Raw genomic sequence first — 14,470 nt, forward strand, 5'->3', positions numbered from 1 at the left:
GAAAGAGCGATTTTGATTGTAAACTGCCTTGAATACTTGTTAGAAGGGCAGGGTATAATTGTAGATGATAGCAACAACATGAAGTTAAAACAGTATTGAGCATACACCTGTGTCTATAATTCTTTCCCCATATTGGTAGTCTGATCCCAGTTTTATTTGTGATCCTACTGTGGTATAAAATGAAACCAGTGCAACATATTGAAAAGGAGTCCTGCATTCTAAATGGGTTGGATTCGAAAGTGCTTTTTTGACAGAGAAAGGGGATTTTTGTTGTTCTGACATGAGGCAAGATCCAGCACTGAACTGAAATCCAAAGGCGTGCTTGTATTTGCACGAGGCATTCCACTAGTTCTTACACAATAGTTCACAAAACAGCACTATGCCAGAACTTCTTTTGCTCATGCATCTCTGGTTCCAACCCAGCAGTATTATTCTGTTTCTCTTGAAGTATGATGTTTTTATTTAACAGTATCACATAGCACATTGACCAGGGATATTCACTTTTAAAACAGGCATCTTTTAATTAATCCTGTATTCTGTGCATTTTTCATTACTTGACTGGAACTAATCTTATAAGAATCAATATCTTGCAGCTGGGAGCATTTTTACAATGGTGAATTTTAATTATGCAACTGATAGTGTCAGTTATATTGCAGCCTTTAGCTGTCTGTAAAGATGCTGACAGCTTTATCCCTTGCATGTTTATATGGAAGTAAGTCCCACTGTGTCTGAGTGGAGCTGGCTCTCAGGAAAGTAGATAATTTCAGCCTGTTTTCCAAAGAACAACTTCCACCTTGATTAGTTGCTTTGCTGTGCACTGGAGACGATATTATCTCCTTCACACATGCAATAATAATAATAATAATAATAAAATTGCTTCTAGCATATACTAAGCCATTGTGAACTGTTGTTCCATGCAGAACATCAGCATCAGCCACATTTACTTTTTGTGTGTATTTGGCATGCATTCTTATTGGACAGAAGGTGCGTTCTTCTTGCTTCTAAAAAACAACACTTGTGTACTAAATACACCACTAGAGGAGCAAGCTAAGGAGAGCCTGGAGGAAAAGGAATGCTCATCTCAGTGCTTGAGCAGTGCATATTCCTTCAATTTGTGCATATGGCCCCAAGTTCTCTTGTGAACATCTGGAAAATACCCTAAAGACCTTGCCTCTTTTCCCTTTTGCTTTGATTCGTGATGGGTCACCCTAGCGACTAATCCAACTGCCCCCCCACCCGCGCCTGATCTAATCACCCCCCCCCCACCAACTGCCAATCACGGATTGCAGTGGACATGCACTTCCAGCATAATCGAAGCTTTATTAGCATTTCTTTAAAGGCGCGTCGATCTGCATACCGATGGAGCCGGGCTGCCTTCGCTTCAAGAGGCAAGCGGTGCAGGGCATTTCCTAGAGAGAGCGCCAAGCCCTTGGAGGGGATGGCACAAAGCTCTGGGACCGGGGCTATGTGTGTGTCGCCCCCACTTCCCTCTGCTCCCCCCTCCCCAGTTCTTTTTGTATCCCTGGCAGATGCTGCTGCATTAAGCTCCTTCTGTCGCGGGGGGGGGGGCGGTGATGGTGCACAGGGGCATCACGTGTTTGGCAGCCTTCTAAAGAGGGACTGATATTGACCCAAGTGGGGAGGGGGGTGGAGAAAGGGAAGAGTGGGGAGGGGGGGGGGAAAGCCAGCGAGCAAGCAAGTGGGCAGGAGGAGGTGCTGCTATTGGCAAGCGACGGGGCGAGCTGGGAGCGTTGCTGCGCGCAGGGGGGGAAGCCGCCACTCTTGCTGCAGAACTCCCCCTCCTCTCCCTCTCTTGCTCCCTCCATCTCCTCCCGTCCCCGCATCCGTGCATGGTGGCGCCGCCATGGCTTGGCCCTGCATCAGCCGAGTGTGCTGCCTGGCGCGCTTCTGGAACCAGCTGGACAAGTCGGACCTGGCCGTGCCGCTCACCATCCACAATTACTCCGACATCGACGAGCCGGCCGACGAGGGGACGGACACGGCCGGCGCCCCGCCGCCGCCTCCGCCTCGGATCCCAACAGGTGGCAGCACCAGCAGCCGCCTCCACCAGACCCACCCGCGGGCGCCCGCGGCCGCCTCGCTGCCCGTCTCGGCGTCAGCCCCGTCGCTGCAGGACGGCCTGGGGGGCGCCAGGAAGCCGTCGAAGAAGACGCGCGGCGGCTACCGGAAAGAGCCCTTCGCCGCCGAGACTCAGTACCAGCAGGATTTCCAAGCGTGGCCGGTGCAGAAGCGGGACGCCCTGCCCTGGATCGGGGAGTACAGGCGGGTGGAAGCCCCCGGGGCGCCCCCCGCCGCCGCTGCCGCCGCCGCCGCCCCGGCCGCCCCTTCCCACGCCGCGATCCCGGGGGGCTCCCACGTGTACGTGCTGCCGGCGGCCGGGCAGGAGGTGGTGGGCAGCAAGTACAGCGGCTTTAAGCAGGTGTGGTCCTCCTCCTCGCCGCCAGGCGGCCCGGAAACCTCCTCCTACAGGTAAGTAACGCGCTGAATCGGGGCCGCTGCCGGGGATTCTTTTTGGCGAGGGAGGGGTTCTCTTTCTTAGCAGGGTTTAGCTCCTGCAGAACATTTCCACTTATCCCCTACCCCATCCCTTACACACACATGGGCCAGAGCTCAGCCCTGGAAGGAATAAAGACGCAAAGGAGAAGGGTGTCCCTGAGCATGTATGGAGCACATTCACTTCATCTTCCTCGCAAAGGGTTAACCGTTTTCTGCAGATAAAGCATTTCTGTGCGGGGGAATAGGAGTAGGGAACCTGCATTTGGTTGGTTTCTGTATTGCATTCATTGCCTGCTTGACCGTATTGCTTTTTTTTTAACATTTCATTTATGCCATTTACACACTCGTTTTTCTCCATATTCTCCAATGAACTAAGTACATGCTTCCTTTTCTCCAGTTACATCTTTAGAAGTAGGTTAGGATGAGCAACTGAATGACTGGCCCAAGGTTGCCCAGTGAGCTTCATGACTGGGGGAAATTTTAACCTGGGTCTTTCCAGTCCTGGTACATTCACTTGAAAGGGTAGGGTCCTTGTGGCATCTCAGTGAAGCAACATGCTTCTGTGTGCAGTTGCTGACACGTGGCAATATATATGCAGGTCCCCCTCCCTCCCACTGACCACATATTTGTTTTTCCGCTATACAGAAGCAGTGGCGTAGCGTGGGTTGTCAGCACCCGGGGCAAGGCAAGTAATTTGTGCCCCCTAACCCGTGGATTTGCACCCCCTAACCCTAACCCCCAGATGTTGCGCCCGGTGCGGCCGGCCCCCCCTGCACCCCCCACGCTATGCCACTGTACAGAAGTGCTTTCTGTTAGGCAAAGCACGATACATGCAGTAGTCCAGGTCACCACCACCAAATCTTGGTTAAGGAAGTAAGGCTTTCCAGAACCCAACAAGCTGACAATGGATAAATGGCTCCTCTTATACTGAGAACTCCATAGTACTTTCCAAATCACATTGAAATACTTCCCCAGTTTTTCCCCATGCACATCCCTAGTCATCGCAATGCTTTCCTTTTAAAAAAAGCATCCAAACAGCTTAAATATATTGCCTATGAATAAATGTTGCAGCTGCTAACCCCAGTATTTATTTAAAAGGGAGATAGAATTACATAGGATTGTATCCAACTAAGTCATACTCAAGAGTAGTTACAGATAGGTAGCCGTGTTGGTCTGCCATAGTCAAAACAAAAAGAATTCCTTCCAGTAGCACCTTAAAGACCAACTAAGTCAGTTCTTGGTATGAGCTTTCGTGTGCATGCACAGTTCTTCAGATACCCATTCCCACCAGCCTTCTGAGTAATACCCCTCTCCACCTTCTCACTATATAGAAGGGTCTGGAAACTTCTATTTCAGTGTATATGAAGAAGTGTGCATGCACACGAAAGCTCATACCAAGAACTGACTTAGTTGGTCTTTAAGGTGCTACTGGAAGGATTTTTTTTTGTTTATACTCAAGAGTAGACGTACTGAAATCAATTGACAAATTAGTCAAGTCTTTTGATTGAAGCTGGAAAGGGTGATCTAGTCCAGCCCCCTGCAATGCAGGAATCCCAGTTAAAAAAAATTCCTCACAGATGGCCATCCAATCTCTGCTTAAAAACCTCCAAGGAAGGAGAGTCCGCCGCCTTCTGAGGTAGCCAGTGGAGCTCTTACTGCCAGAAAGTTCTTTTTATGGGTCTGCTCTCTTGAGTATAATAGTTGGATACAGCTGTCAGTCTGCAAGACTTAATTCCCAAATGCATTGCTCTCCCTCTTCCACTATGATCCACTGGGAAGAATACAAATCACTATTGCATGGAGTATTGAATGAATATACAGAAAACAAATAGCAGAGCATTTGTCTATCCTGTTCTTTCTCAGGTGAGCACTTTCTGCCTCTTTTCCAGGTGCTGGGCTCCTGTCTCTGCCTTATCTTGCAGGGCTCACCAGCAAGACCTTGATGCTTCAGACAGGGCATCATGCAATCAGTGAGATTATCAGATCAGGCTTTCAAAAAGCCCTGGCTTGACCCAGCCCTTTCTTTTTCTTTTCTTTTTTCCCTTCTGAGTGCAGACAGACTTCCTTCAGACTGGCTCACTGGTTGCTTTCCTGCTCCCCAGATTATTTAACTCTCTGGAAATCTGGCTCTTAAAAACCCCCAAATGCCTTTTAATTTGTTTTTAATCTTGACTCAGCTTGTTCTGGCAAAGGACAGCTGTCCTGTGCACAGCATGGTTTTGTATGCTGGCCAAGCAATTAATAGGATGTCAGTGGTGTATTGATAATGCTCGCTGTTGAATCTGAATCAAGTGTCTCTCTCTAAACAGCAAAGGTGTTCAACTGTTATCAAGGGTACGGAAGGTTAAGGCATTTGCCTGGGAGCAGGTAATGTCTGTAGGTATTCCAATACAAGGCGAGGGACAAAGATTTCAGCACCAGTTCTCGATGCCTCATTTTCCATTGCTTTCAAATTGTTTCCTGTTAATTTTATATTATTTTGAGGTGGATGAAAGAGCAAAGTAAATTTAAAAAATACATGTGGATATATATTTGCACTTTACCTTTTCCAACATTATAAGCAAGCTAATTTTGTCTACTTCCGAGTAGCAGTACCCACTTTTTTAACCTTTAGACACCTTTATTTCACTTTACAAATTCATTTTAGGCATGAGTATCGTCCATGGACTGGAGCAAAACGATCAAGGCCTACAAAGACGACACAGGGTTTCATTATTCCAGAGGATCACTTTGCGCAAGAATCCAGCTACAAAGCAGACTTTAAGGTAAATGAACTTTGCAAAATCTTTGAAATGCAGGTGTTTGCTAATGTGAGTGTGTGGCGCTTGCCCTCCTAGGTGACATCATGTTGGGTCATAAGGAAAGGGTTAAATGAGTGTGAAGTGATTGGCAAGTGGGAACCCAAGGGGAGAAGTTAGAGTTAAGAGTTAGTGATGTTAACGAGTCAGTCAGGTGTTAAAGAAGAGAGAGGAAGGATAAGTCTGTGGGTTGGGATAGGTTGATGTGAGAGAGTGAGAGAATCTGTTAAGAGGAGTCAGATAGACAGTTGGGATAATCATTTAGAAGTTATTAGGAAGGTATAGGCTGGTAAAGAAACTAGGATTAAGAAACTGACAAGAAAAATTATCTGAAACCATAAACTTGTTAATGCTTATAAAATAAACTTGTTTATTTGGTTTAATGTTAACAACTGTCTGGACTCCGTGTGTACCTGAGAGAAACGGGTTGGTGGCAGTGGGGAAGCAATCACAGTGGTGGCACAGGGATCAATAGACCGTCAAACGTTTAGGGACCCTGTGTGATCTCCACAGAGTGGGACTTAGGAAAATAGTAACACATCACAAGTAATGCTTCAACTTTCAAAAAGAGTAGCTAACCTAACAAAAAGACCAATGCCATGATTCAGCAAGGGAGCTCCTCTGCAGATGTGCATCCAGATGTGTACCCCATATTTATTATGATGCTCATCTGGGCCCCATTGAGCTGGCTAGATGTGTGTGTTTTTTATGCAGGTAGGGATTCATAACCTAATTTGAAGCTAGGAGTTGGTACCCACAACTAGAGCTGAATTAGGGCCAGGATCTGACAGCTTAAAGTGGTCTATTGCTGGATAGCTTTTCTGCAGTCAGTCAATCAAGTTGGTTAATGAAAGGAGCCAGAAAAAGGGTATATTGAAAACAAAACAAATACAAACATGCATTATACTCAATTCATACAGAATTATCATAACCATCTATTATAACAATATAGTTCATAAACAAACTGTTATTTGAAAAATTGCACCAGTAAGACAGCAGTAATTTCACTCAATTGCTGCCCTAAAGGCTAATCCGTTTGGCTCTAATTCTGCTTGCTATGAGGGCAAACAAGGCTATACATCTCATAATCCCCTTGCCATTTAAATGTAATTTTGGCTATAATGGGCACAGAACTAATTCTCCCTGCAGAAAGCCATCTCTGTCTAATATCTGGGAAATCCTCGCTATCTCCAGAATCACAAATACACTGGCGCCATTCAAGACTAATCTGGTGATGACCTTCAAGCACCTTTGTAGGCTGTGATTGATATCTTAATGCAGAAAAGCCATCCCTGGAGGGCAATGTATTAAATTAGGTAGGTAGCTCTCCATTTTAAAATCATCCTTGAAGAAGGAGAGCTCCTGATGAAATTATATAGCAGCCAGGTCCTGTTTCCATTTAAGGTTCCCCAGTTTGTTTTTAACCAAGGATTTTGCAGCTGACAAAATTCTGGTAGCTAAATCAACTATGCAGAAGGCAAGATTAAGTTTCTGACTGTGGTAGCCCACAGATTATGGATAAGTTTTTGCTTTTCTAGCTTGCTCAAGAAAGCAATGACCCCTTGATTCCACAAATCAGCCTTTCCCAACCTGGTACCCTCCTGGTATTTTGGACTATTAGCTACCACCAGTTTTGGCCAGCACAGCTATACTAGCTGTGGCTGGTGGGTATTCAAATATCTGGTGGAGATACTGTGAGGCAGTACAAATTTGAAGGTGCTGAGCTCCTGGAGTAAAACTGATATCTCACCTACCTCTGTCCTTTAACAGACTGATGACTGTGCTGGGGAATAAGCAAAGTGAAGAATATATATATATATATTATAGTGGTACCTCAGGTTAAGTACTGGTGTTCCGTTCTTAACCTGAAACTGTTCTTAACCTGAAGCACCACTTTAGCTAATGGGGGGCCTCCTGCTGCCGCCGCGCCGCCGGAGCACAATTTCTGTTCTCATCCTGAAGCAAAGTTCTTAACCCAAGGTACTATTTCTGGGTTAGCGGAGTCTGTAACCTGTATGTCACTTGTACACAAGTATGTCACTTGAAGCATATGTAACCTGCAGCGTATGTAACCACAGGCACCACTGTATTCAGAATTTGTTCAAGGTCCATAGAATTTCTTTCTAGGACCCCATATTTCCATGTTACAGAGGAGCAGAGATATTAATTTAGCAGCAGACACATGGGACATTGTCCACAAGACTTATTTTATTAGTCCTGAATAAATTAAGCATTAGCCAAGGAATGAGACGGTCTGAACTTGAGCCCTAGATGTTTAGATCCAGTATCTCTAGTTTTATCTGGCAGGGGGAAAAACCAATAATTAAATATAATATATTGATTGACACTAGGGAAATAGGAGCCTTCTCACTGCAGGATTTGCATTTATATTATGAAGCATCATGTTTCTGCTGGTTAAAAGATTGGATAAAGTTGGAGAATACTGAACTGCTAGACTTGGAGGGGTACGGTATTAAATTTTGTTGGCATGCATCTCCATGGTAAAGTAAAGCTAGAATACATGAGAATTTATGAATCACATAATTAGGAAAAATATTTATCGAGTTTGGGGAAAATATAAGAACCTGATAGAAAGGAAAACACCTTTATGGCTTTCACCCATTGAAGCAATGGAAAATAGGATTTAAATTCATGGCCTACTATGCTCTTAGGGGAAAAGCTATGGATGGAACCTTTTATCATATGTGGTGGATCTGTAGATTAGTTAAAGAATATTGGGAAATGATATATAATGAATTGGGGGGGGGGGGGAAATCAGAAGACTTTTCCAAAGAGGAATTATTATTCCTCCCTGTTAGGAATAATGAGGTCCCAGCTACCAAGTATGTATGCCACTACAGCAGCGAGAATCCTATATGCACAAAGATGGAGAGAGGCGAGTGGCAGGTGAAATTATTGGTATACGCAGAATTAGCAAGATTAACTAGCAAAATTAGAGAGCAAGAAGAGAAAAGTCTTAAAGAGGAATGGAAGCCATTTGTAGACTACCTAAAAAACCATTGTAAAATGTTAGAACTTTAGTCAGTTTGGAGCAAGCTCAGCAGCTCTAGTTTATAATGAGAAGAATGTCAATGTTTAAATAGCTAGAAAAAATAGAATATGCAGCAGCAATGGGAAACTTTAGGGAGTCATGGAAGGATGGACAGGAAGTCGATGGAATAGAATTATGGATTGATATAATGTATCTATTCCCCCCCTTCCCCTTCCTTTTCTTTCACTTTTTCTTTTATTCTTCAGTTCTGTATTTTGTACTCTTATAAATTCATAAATAAATAAAAATAAAAAAGATATTTGGATCCAAAGGCATTATATAGAAAAATCAGATCTAGACACTATTAACCAGTACATCTTTAAAAGTCTCAGGATTTTACTTACTTATTTGAAAACTTTTCTAGGCCACTTTGTGTTTAAAATATCCCAATGTGGAATATAAAATTAACAGCATTATAAAACATGAAACAAGTTAAAACAGGAATGCAGAAAAAAGAGGGTTCTCTGTGGCCACAACTCAGCACTATTAAGACCCATTGATTCAGGAGATCTTCAGAAATATATACTTGCAGTGCTTAACCCATTATTTTAAACAGATCAGGTATAGCTTGGAGGGTTTGTTTCCTAAGGCTCCAAGCTTTTGCATCTGTGCTATTCCTTCAATCAATTTCCACACATCAAGTGAAATTCCAGTTGTGAGGAGGATATTTTGAGTTGACTATGCATTTAAACTCTTAGCCATATTATGAACATGATGTTATGGACGTGATCAGCTATGTAAATGTCATAAGGTGTTGGGATGAGAGATACTTGGGAGAAAGCTCCCATAGCGGGGTTGAGTTGCTTTACTTCCAATTCTACCCTATCCCCAGCTATCAATAAAAAAAACCACTTTTCCTTCAGGGAGGCATCTGAGGAAGAATAAAGTCTGCAATTCTAAACATGGTAAGGGTTTTTCAGTGGCTCTCTTCCCCTTTCCACCTTATTACTGCTTGCATGTTGGCCTTACACAGGCAGAAAGGTTGCCACCAGTTCAAATGTACTTACAGGAAGCTACCCTTAGTTAATCAAACTTCATATTGTCGACACTGACTGACTGGCTCTCTCTTCAAACTGTTACCTTCTCCAGCCCCACCTGGAGCCCCTGGGGCTTTTGTGCATGCAAATCATATGCTGTACAGCCCTTTCCGTAGCTCATTTGCCCATCATTGCAGTTGAAAAGATCTGCCCCATCCTGGCCATTCATGTGCAGGGAGTAACATCTGAGCTCTCCTCAGTGAGCTGGTCCAACCAAGTGTGGGGTTTAGCTTGCATGCCTGTGAAAGACACCGAGGATGCCAATCTAAAAGGCTTTTCAGCGGCAGCTGCGAGTGGGCGAATTTCTTTGAACCAGCCCTCGGGCACCTCACTTGAATATAGCCTCCCGTCTTGTCCACAAAGCACAGTTTGTGGCCGTGGAAAAGACTTATTTCCCCTCAGTCTAATATAAGCACAAATAAAATTCAGCTTCTTGACTCCAAACCTCATTGAATTATGTCACATACCATTTTTCTGCAGTGCACAGGCCTTGTATTAATAATAGGGCTGGATTCTGTCTGTAGATCAGTGTATAAACTGGCTGCAAGTCTGACAATAAGAGTATCTTTTGAATAGTGAGAAGACCCTTTAATATTTCCCAGCATGTAGAGCAGGAGTGGGCAAATTGTGGCCTTCCAGATATTGCTAGACTGTAATTTCCACTGGCTATGCTGGCTGGGGCTGAAGGGAGCTGGAGTCCATCAATATCTGGAGGAGCCCGTCTCTGATACAGCAGGTCCCTTCTTGGTCTTCTTGAAGGGTAGGAACATGGGTACACAGGCCTTATACTGGGTCAGACAGTTTGCCCCGCTAGTTCTGTCTACCCTGACTGACAGTGATTATTCAAGGTTTCAAACAGGGTGATGCTGGGGATCGAACCTGCGATTTTCTGCATGCAAAACTGATATTCTGCCACTGAGCTACAGGTCTACAGCCTGTAACTGGAGCCCACGAAGATGTTCTTGTATGTAGCAATGGACCTAATCATGCATCTTTCCTTCTCTCCAGATTCCAGAAATGAAGACTAAGTTTTCTCCGAATCCTTCTGCCGTTTTCCAGGCGCCATCTCGCATTCTCAATGTATGAATCTGGATCATGCACATTTCCCATCCAGGCAGCTTGAATGTTAAGGTTGTGAAAATGTACAGCTATGCAACTTTCACGAGTGGTGTTGAGATAAGAAAAAGGATTATTAAAAGCAGCTACAGCGAATATCAGAATTTATGCATCTATTATGAACATGTAAATCAAAAAGCACTTGAGTTGGAGATGGTGGAAAATACTAGGGGAGAATGACCTACTTTCATAGAAATAGGCTCATTAACAGTGGGCTGACTGGCTTCAGTATTCCAGATATTGACGTTGGTCAGCAAAAAGCAGCATTTTAAGCTATAAGCTTATGCTGAAGAACACGATGGGGCAGGGCTGAGTAAGGTGTATAGTAAAACACTCCCTTCTCAATATTGTATAGCCACACTGATAAGAAAATGAAAGTGAGACTCGGTAGCTTTTGAACGTTGCTGTTTCTTTTTAGATCTGGGGATCAACCTCAAAGCATATATCATATTGTTGCAAAGACTTTTGATATCTCCTTGTTGAGGGTCATTCAAGGTGAACAGGGTGGCCCTTGAGCAGTTTGCCCTAGATTGTGCTCCACACAAATGCTGACTGGATTTTAGAGGGTTCTGAACAAACAGAAGCAATATTTTATCTTTCAGAGGTCCTTACTCCAGTTAAATACTTCACTAGATTCCTTCCATTCTGTGGAGCTCTTTTGATGGGAGCTGTGGTTGGTTTCAAGATTGTTTCTCTTTTGGAGAGAGGTTTTCCTAGGACTCACATCTCTGCTTCATTTCCTCCTGGATAGGCCAAAACCTTTTATTTCCTTAAGAGCCCAGTGCTTGGTCATTCTGAGGCAAGGCACAAGCTTCTCTTAAGTTGGTGTGCATACAGACTCAATGTTCACATCCATTTTAGAATAGCCCCCAAGGTCTAGAGACTTTATTCTGGAACTGAAAACCAAGACTTGATCGAGATTTATTTCTATCCCACATCTTTAGTAGGCCAAAAGAATCCCCAGAGCAATACTATTGAATGAAACAGGAATTTTTTAAAAGCTTGGTGACTTTATTTATTTGTACACTGCCTACTCAATAGGACCTTGAGACAGCGTACATTAAAGCATCTAAATAAAACAAAAACCATAGAAATATAACTAAAAACACAAGATAACAGCCAAAGGATCACAGCACCATAAACATTTCCTAATTTTAATACCCAGCACCAACCAGTCCTGCTGGGCCTACACACAATAGCTAGGATACACCTGTCAAAAATAGTAGGCCTCACATTTATGGTCACTGAGGTATATTTATGTATTTCTCCAGGAAGTGCATTCCACAACTTTGGTATAGCCACCCTGAAGTACCTGTTACATTTTTAGGGTTGGGGAAACTATTACATCCTGTGGAGGGAAAAAAAACCATTGGAGGGAAATTGAAACATTCCCGAAAAAGTACCAGTTTTTATTGGCAACTGGTAGCACTAACGTGTTTAGCTCACAACATTGCAATGGACCAGATGTTAAAGCAATGACCAATTCAAGTTGTAATAGTGCTATTTAATATGTATGTAAATATTGTACATAGAGAGAACAGATGATTTTCCCCCTTAAAAGAGTATGCTTAGTATTCTTTTAGTTATTATTAATTGTTTTGAGAATGCAAGGTAGAAAATTTATTGCCTTCAAAATCCTAAATTATTGCCTGCATATTGGTAATGCTAGTACTAAAGAAATGTTACATAGTGGCTATTATAATAACATAATTTGCAAACAGGGATCATTTTAAAATTTCATTATTCTACATTTTTGAATAGTATTGAGACAAAAGCAGCTTTTGCCTAGGCTCTTTTAATAAACCATTTCTTAGTGTTAGTTCTGTTCCTCATATATTGTATATATTTTATCAAAATAACTAATTGCCAACTGACATTTGCAAATGTCAGAATGATCTATTGCCCTGATCCTAGGGACTTCAGTGTATGTCACTCCTTTGGTGGTAGGCTGGGGTCCACCAAATGTTGTTGGCCTCCAAGTCCCATCAGCTTCAGCCAATACAGGCAGTGGTCAAGGCTGATGGGAGTTGTAGTCTCACCAACATGTGGAGGGTCACAGGTTCCCCACTGCTGGTGGACAAATTATGGTGGGCTATATTCAAGCAGGGTCTTCATGGTGCTCCACACAAATGCTGACTGGGTATTGGTGGTCTCTGGAAAAAACCAAAAGCAATACTTGATCTTTGGGAGGCCCCAAGGCCCTTACTCCAATTATACATGTGTGTGTTTGTATTGGAGTCATGGGAACTTTGCGCTGGTGCACTCAAATTTGACATTTGCCCATTAGAATTAATAAGTTCGTAATAACATAAATATTCAATTTGTTCATAAGTGGCTAAGCAAGAACCATATTGGGTATAATCCTAGAAAACTGGGTGTCCCAAACTCCAAGTTATTATTACAAGAAAAAGATATAATTGTCAGCTCACCCTCTACTGGTGTCAGTGGGATGTTGACCTGCCTGACAGGATTTCATCACCCTCAAAGGCTTGGGTGTGCCCCATAGGAGTTTTTATTTCATTTTATTTTTCTTCGTACATCATGCCATATCACAAACTGCTTTTGGAACTCATTCTTCATCTACTTCACAAGTGGGTGCTTGTCTAATTCAGATTTCATACAGGGACCATCTGGCAGATGGCCCTACATCTAATGTAAGCACATGCAGAAAGAATTTGGGGAAGGGAATGGGGATAAGAATCATGGTTTTTCAGGAACATAGTTAAAATATTCTTTGTTGCATGTTGAATGTTTCTGAGTAAAAACCTGTTTATTCTGCTTGACGATTTCTGATATATTTAAGCAGTTGAGTTTTAACTGGTTCAGTTATTTGCAATCCAGACTTTTACTAAACAGACAAAAGAAAACCACACTGCCTATTTGGTTTCTGTTTTTAATTTAATAAGATTTCTTAAAAGGAAAAAAAAAGATGACAACAAAGCAGCTATACATGAAGTTTGTATTTTATGGAGTCAAAAGATAAATTTAATAAAAATGTATTTTGGCTACAGGTTCTTTTTCAGTCTTAGGTTTAATGGAAACTGTTTGGAGTACTAAAACATTTTGATGGTTTGCATGTATACCAAGGAGCAATAACATTTGTAATCTATTATCTGCTTTAGGGAACCGAGAGTGTAGCTGAAATCTGCACTGGTTGAATTCCACTGTTCTTCCCTCCCACAACCTAAAATGTGGCCAGCCCTAGGGAGTGGCTGGATTGAGTGCCTGAACCTGTTCCTCATCTCCCCACATGGCAGGTAGTCTGTGCATGGGGAGAGCTGATAGTTCTTATCCTGTTGGTCTACAGGTGTCTAAGAGCATTGCATGTACATGCTTGGTGCCCTACATCTAGAACAACATCTGTGGTCCTGGTAGAACAAATTCACGAAATAAACCACTTTCTGGTCACAGCTCTCTCACATTATATCAGGGCAGTGCTCTTTACTCTGTGTGATGCTTTAGAGTTTATATATACTTGGGCTCAACTGAGTGGAACTACTGTGTGTGGTAGTGGAGCGGGAAAGAGAGGGATTATTTTCCATAAAGTCACTTCCTATGCTATGAACACATTACAGTATTGTTTCCCAACCTTATGCAGGATGTTATAAACTATTGTAGGAAGCTGCCTTTGCAGATACACAAGTGTTTCCTGTATTCTGATAAAAAAATATGCCCCTTTAATTGAAAGAAAAGTAGAAGGATTAAGCAGCAGCAGGTACTTTTTGCCTGAGTAAATGGCAGGTATTCTGGCAAGGATTAAGGAGGTGGAATCCACCAATGTTTAAGGATTGGGGTGGGGGCTCTTCACAAATGATGCTATTTCCATCTAGTTAGTAGTTCTGTGCATAGGTAGCGGCTGAACAGCTCTGTATTTTGCAGTACAGTGGTGCCCCGCAAGACGAATGCCTCGCAAGACGGAAAACTCGCTAGACAAAAGAGTTTTCCGTTTT

General features: G+C 43.0%; 1 protein-coding gene and 1 long non-coding RNA gene across 2 annotated transcripts; both read left to right on the top strand.

Moving 5' to 3' along the window:
• Positions 1-1,290: 1,290 nt before the first annotated feature.
• Positions 1,291-13,528, top strand: MAP6D1 (MAP6 domain containing 1). Its single transcript, XM_083738100.1, has 3 exons — positions 1,291-2,490; positions 5,165-5,282; positions 10,413-13,528. The coding sequence occupies exons 1-3, from the start codon at positions 1,865-1,867 to the stop codon at positions 10,488-10,490; spliced, it is 822 nt and encodes a 273-aa protein (XP_083594226.1). The 5' UTR covers positions 1,291-1,864; the 3' UTR covers positions 10,491-13,528.
• Positions 5,286-6,437, top strand: LOC310844237. Its single transcript, XR_014564020.1, has 2 exons — positions 5,286-5,335; positions 5,829-6,437. It is a non-coding gene; the product is annotated as an uncharacterized lncRNA (long non-coding RNA).
• Positions 13,529-14,470: the final 942 nt, after the last annotated feature.

This window comes from Podarcis gaigeae, assembly GCF_964106915.1.
Source record: "Podarcis gaigeae genome assembly, chromosome: 5".
Taxonomy (NCBI): Eukaryota; Metazoa; Chordata; class Lepidosauria; order Squamata; family Lacertidae; genus Podarcis; species Podarcis gaigeae.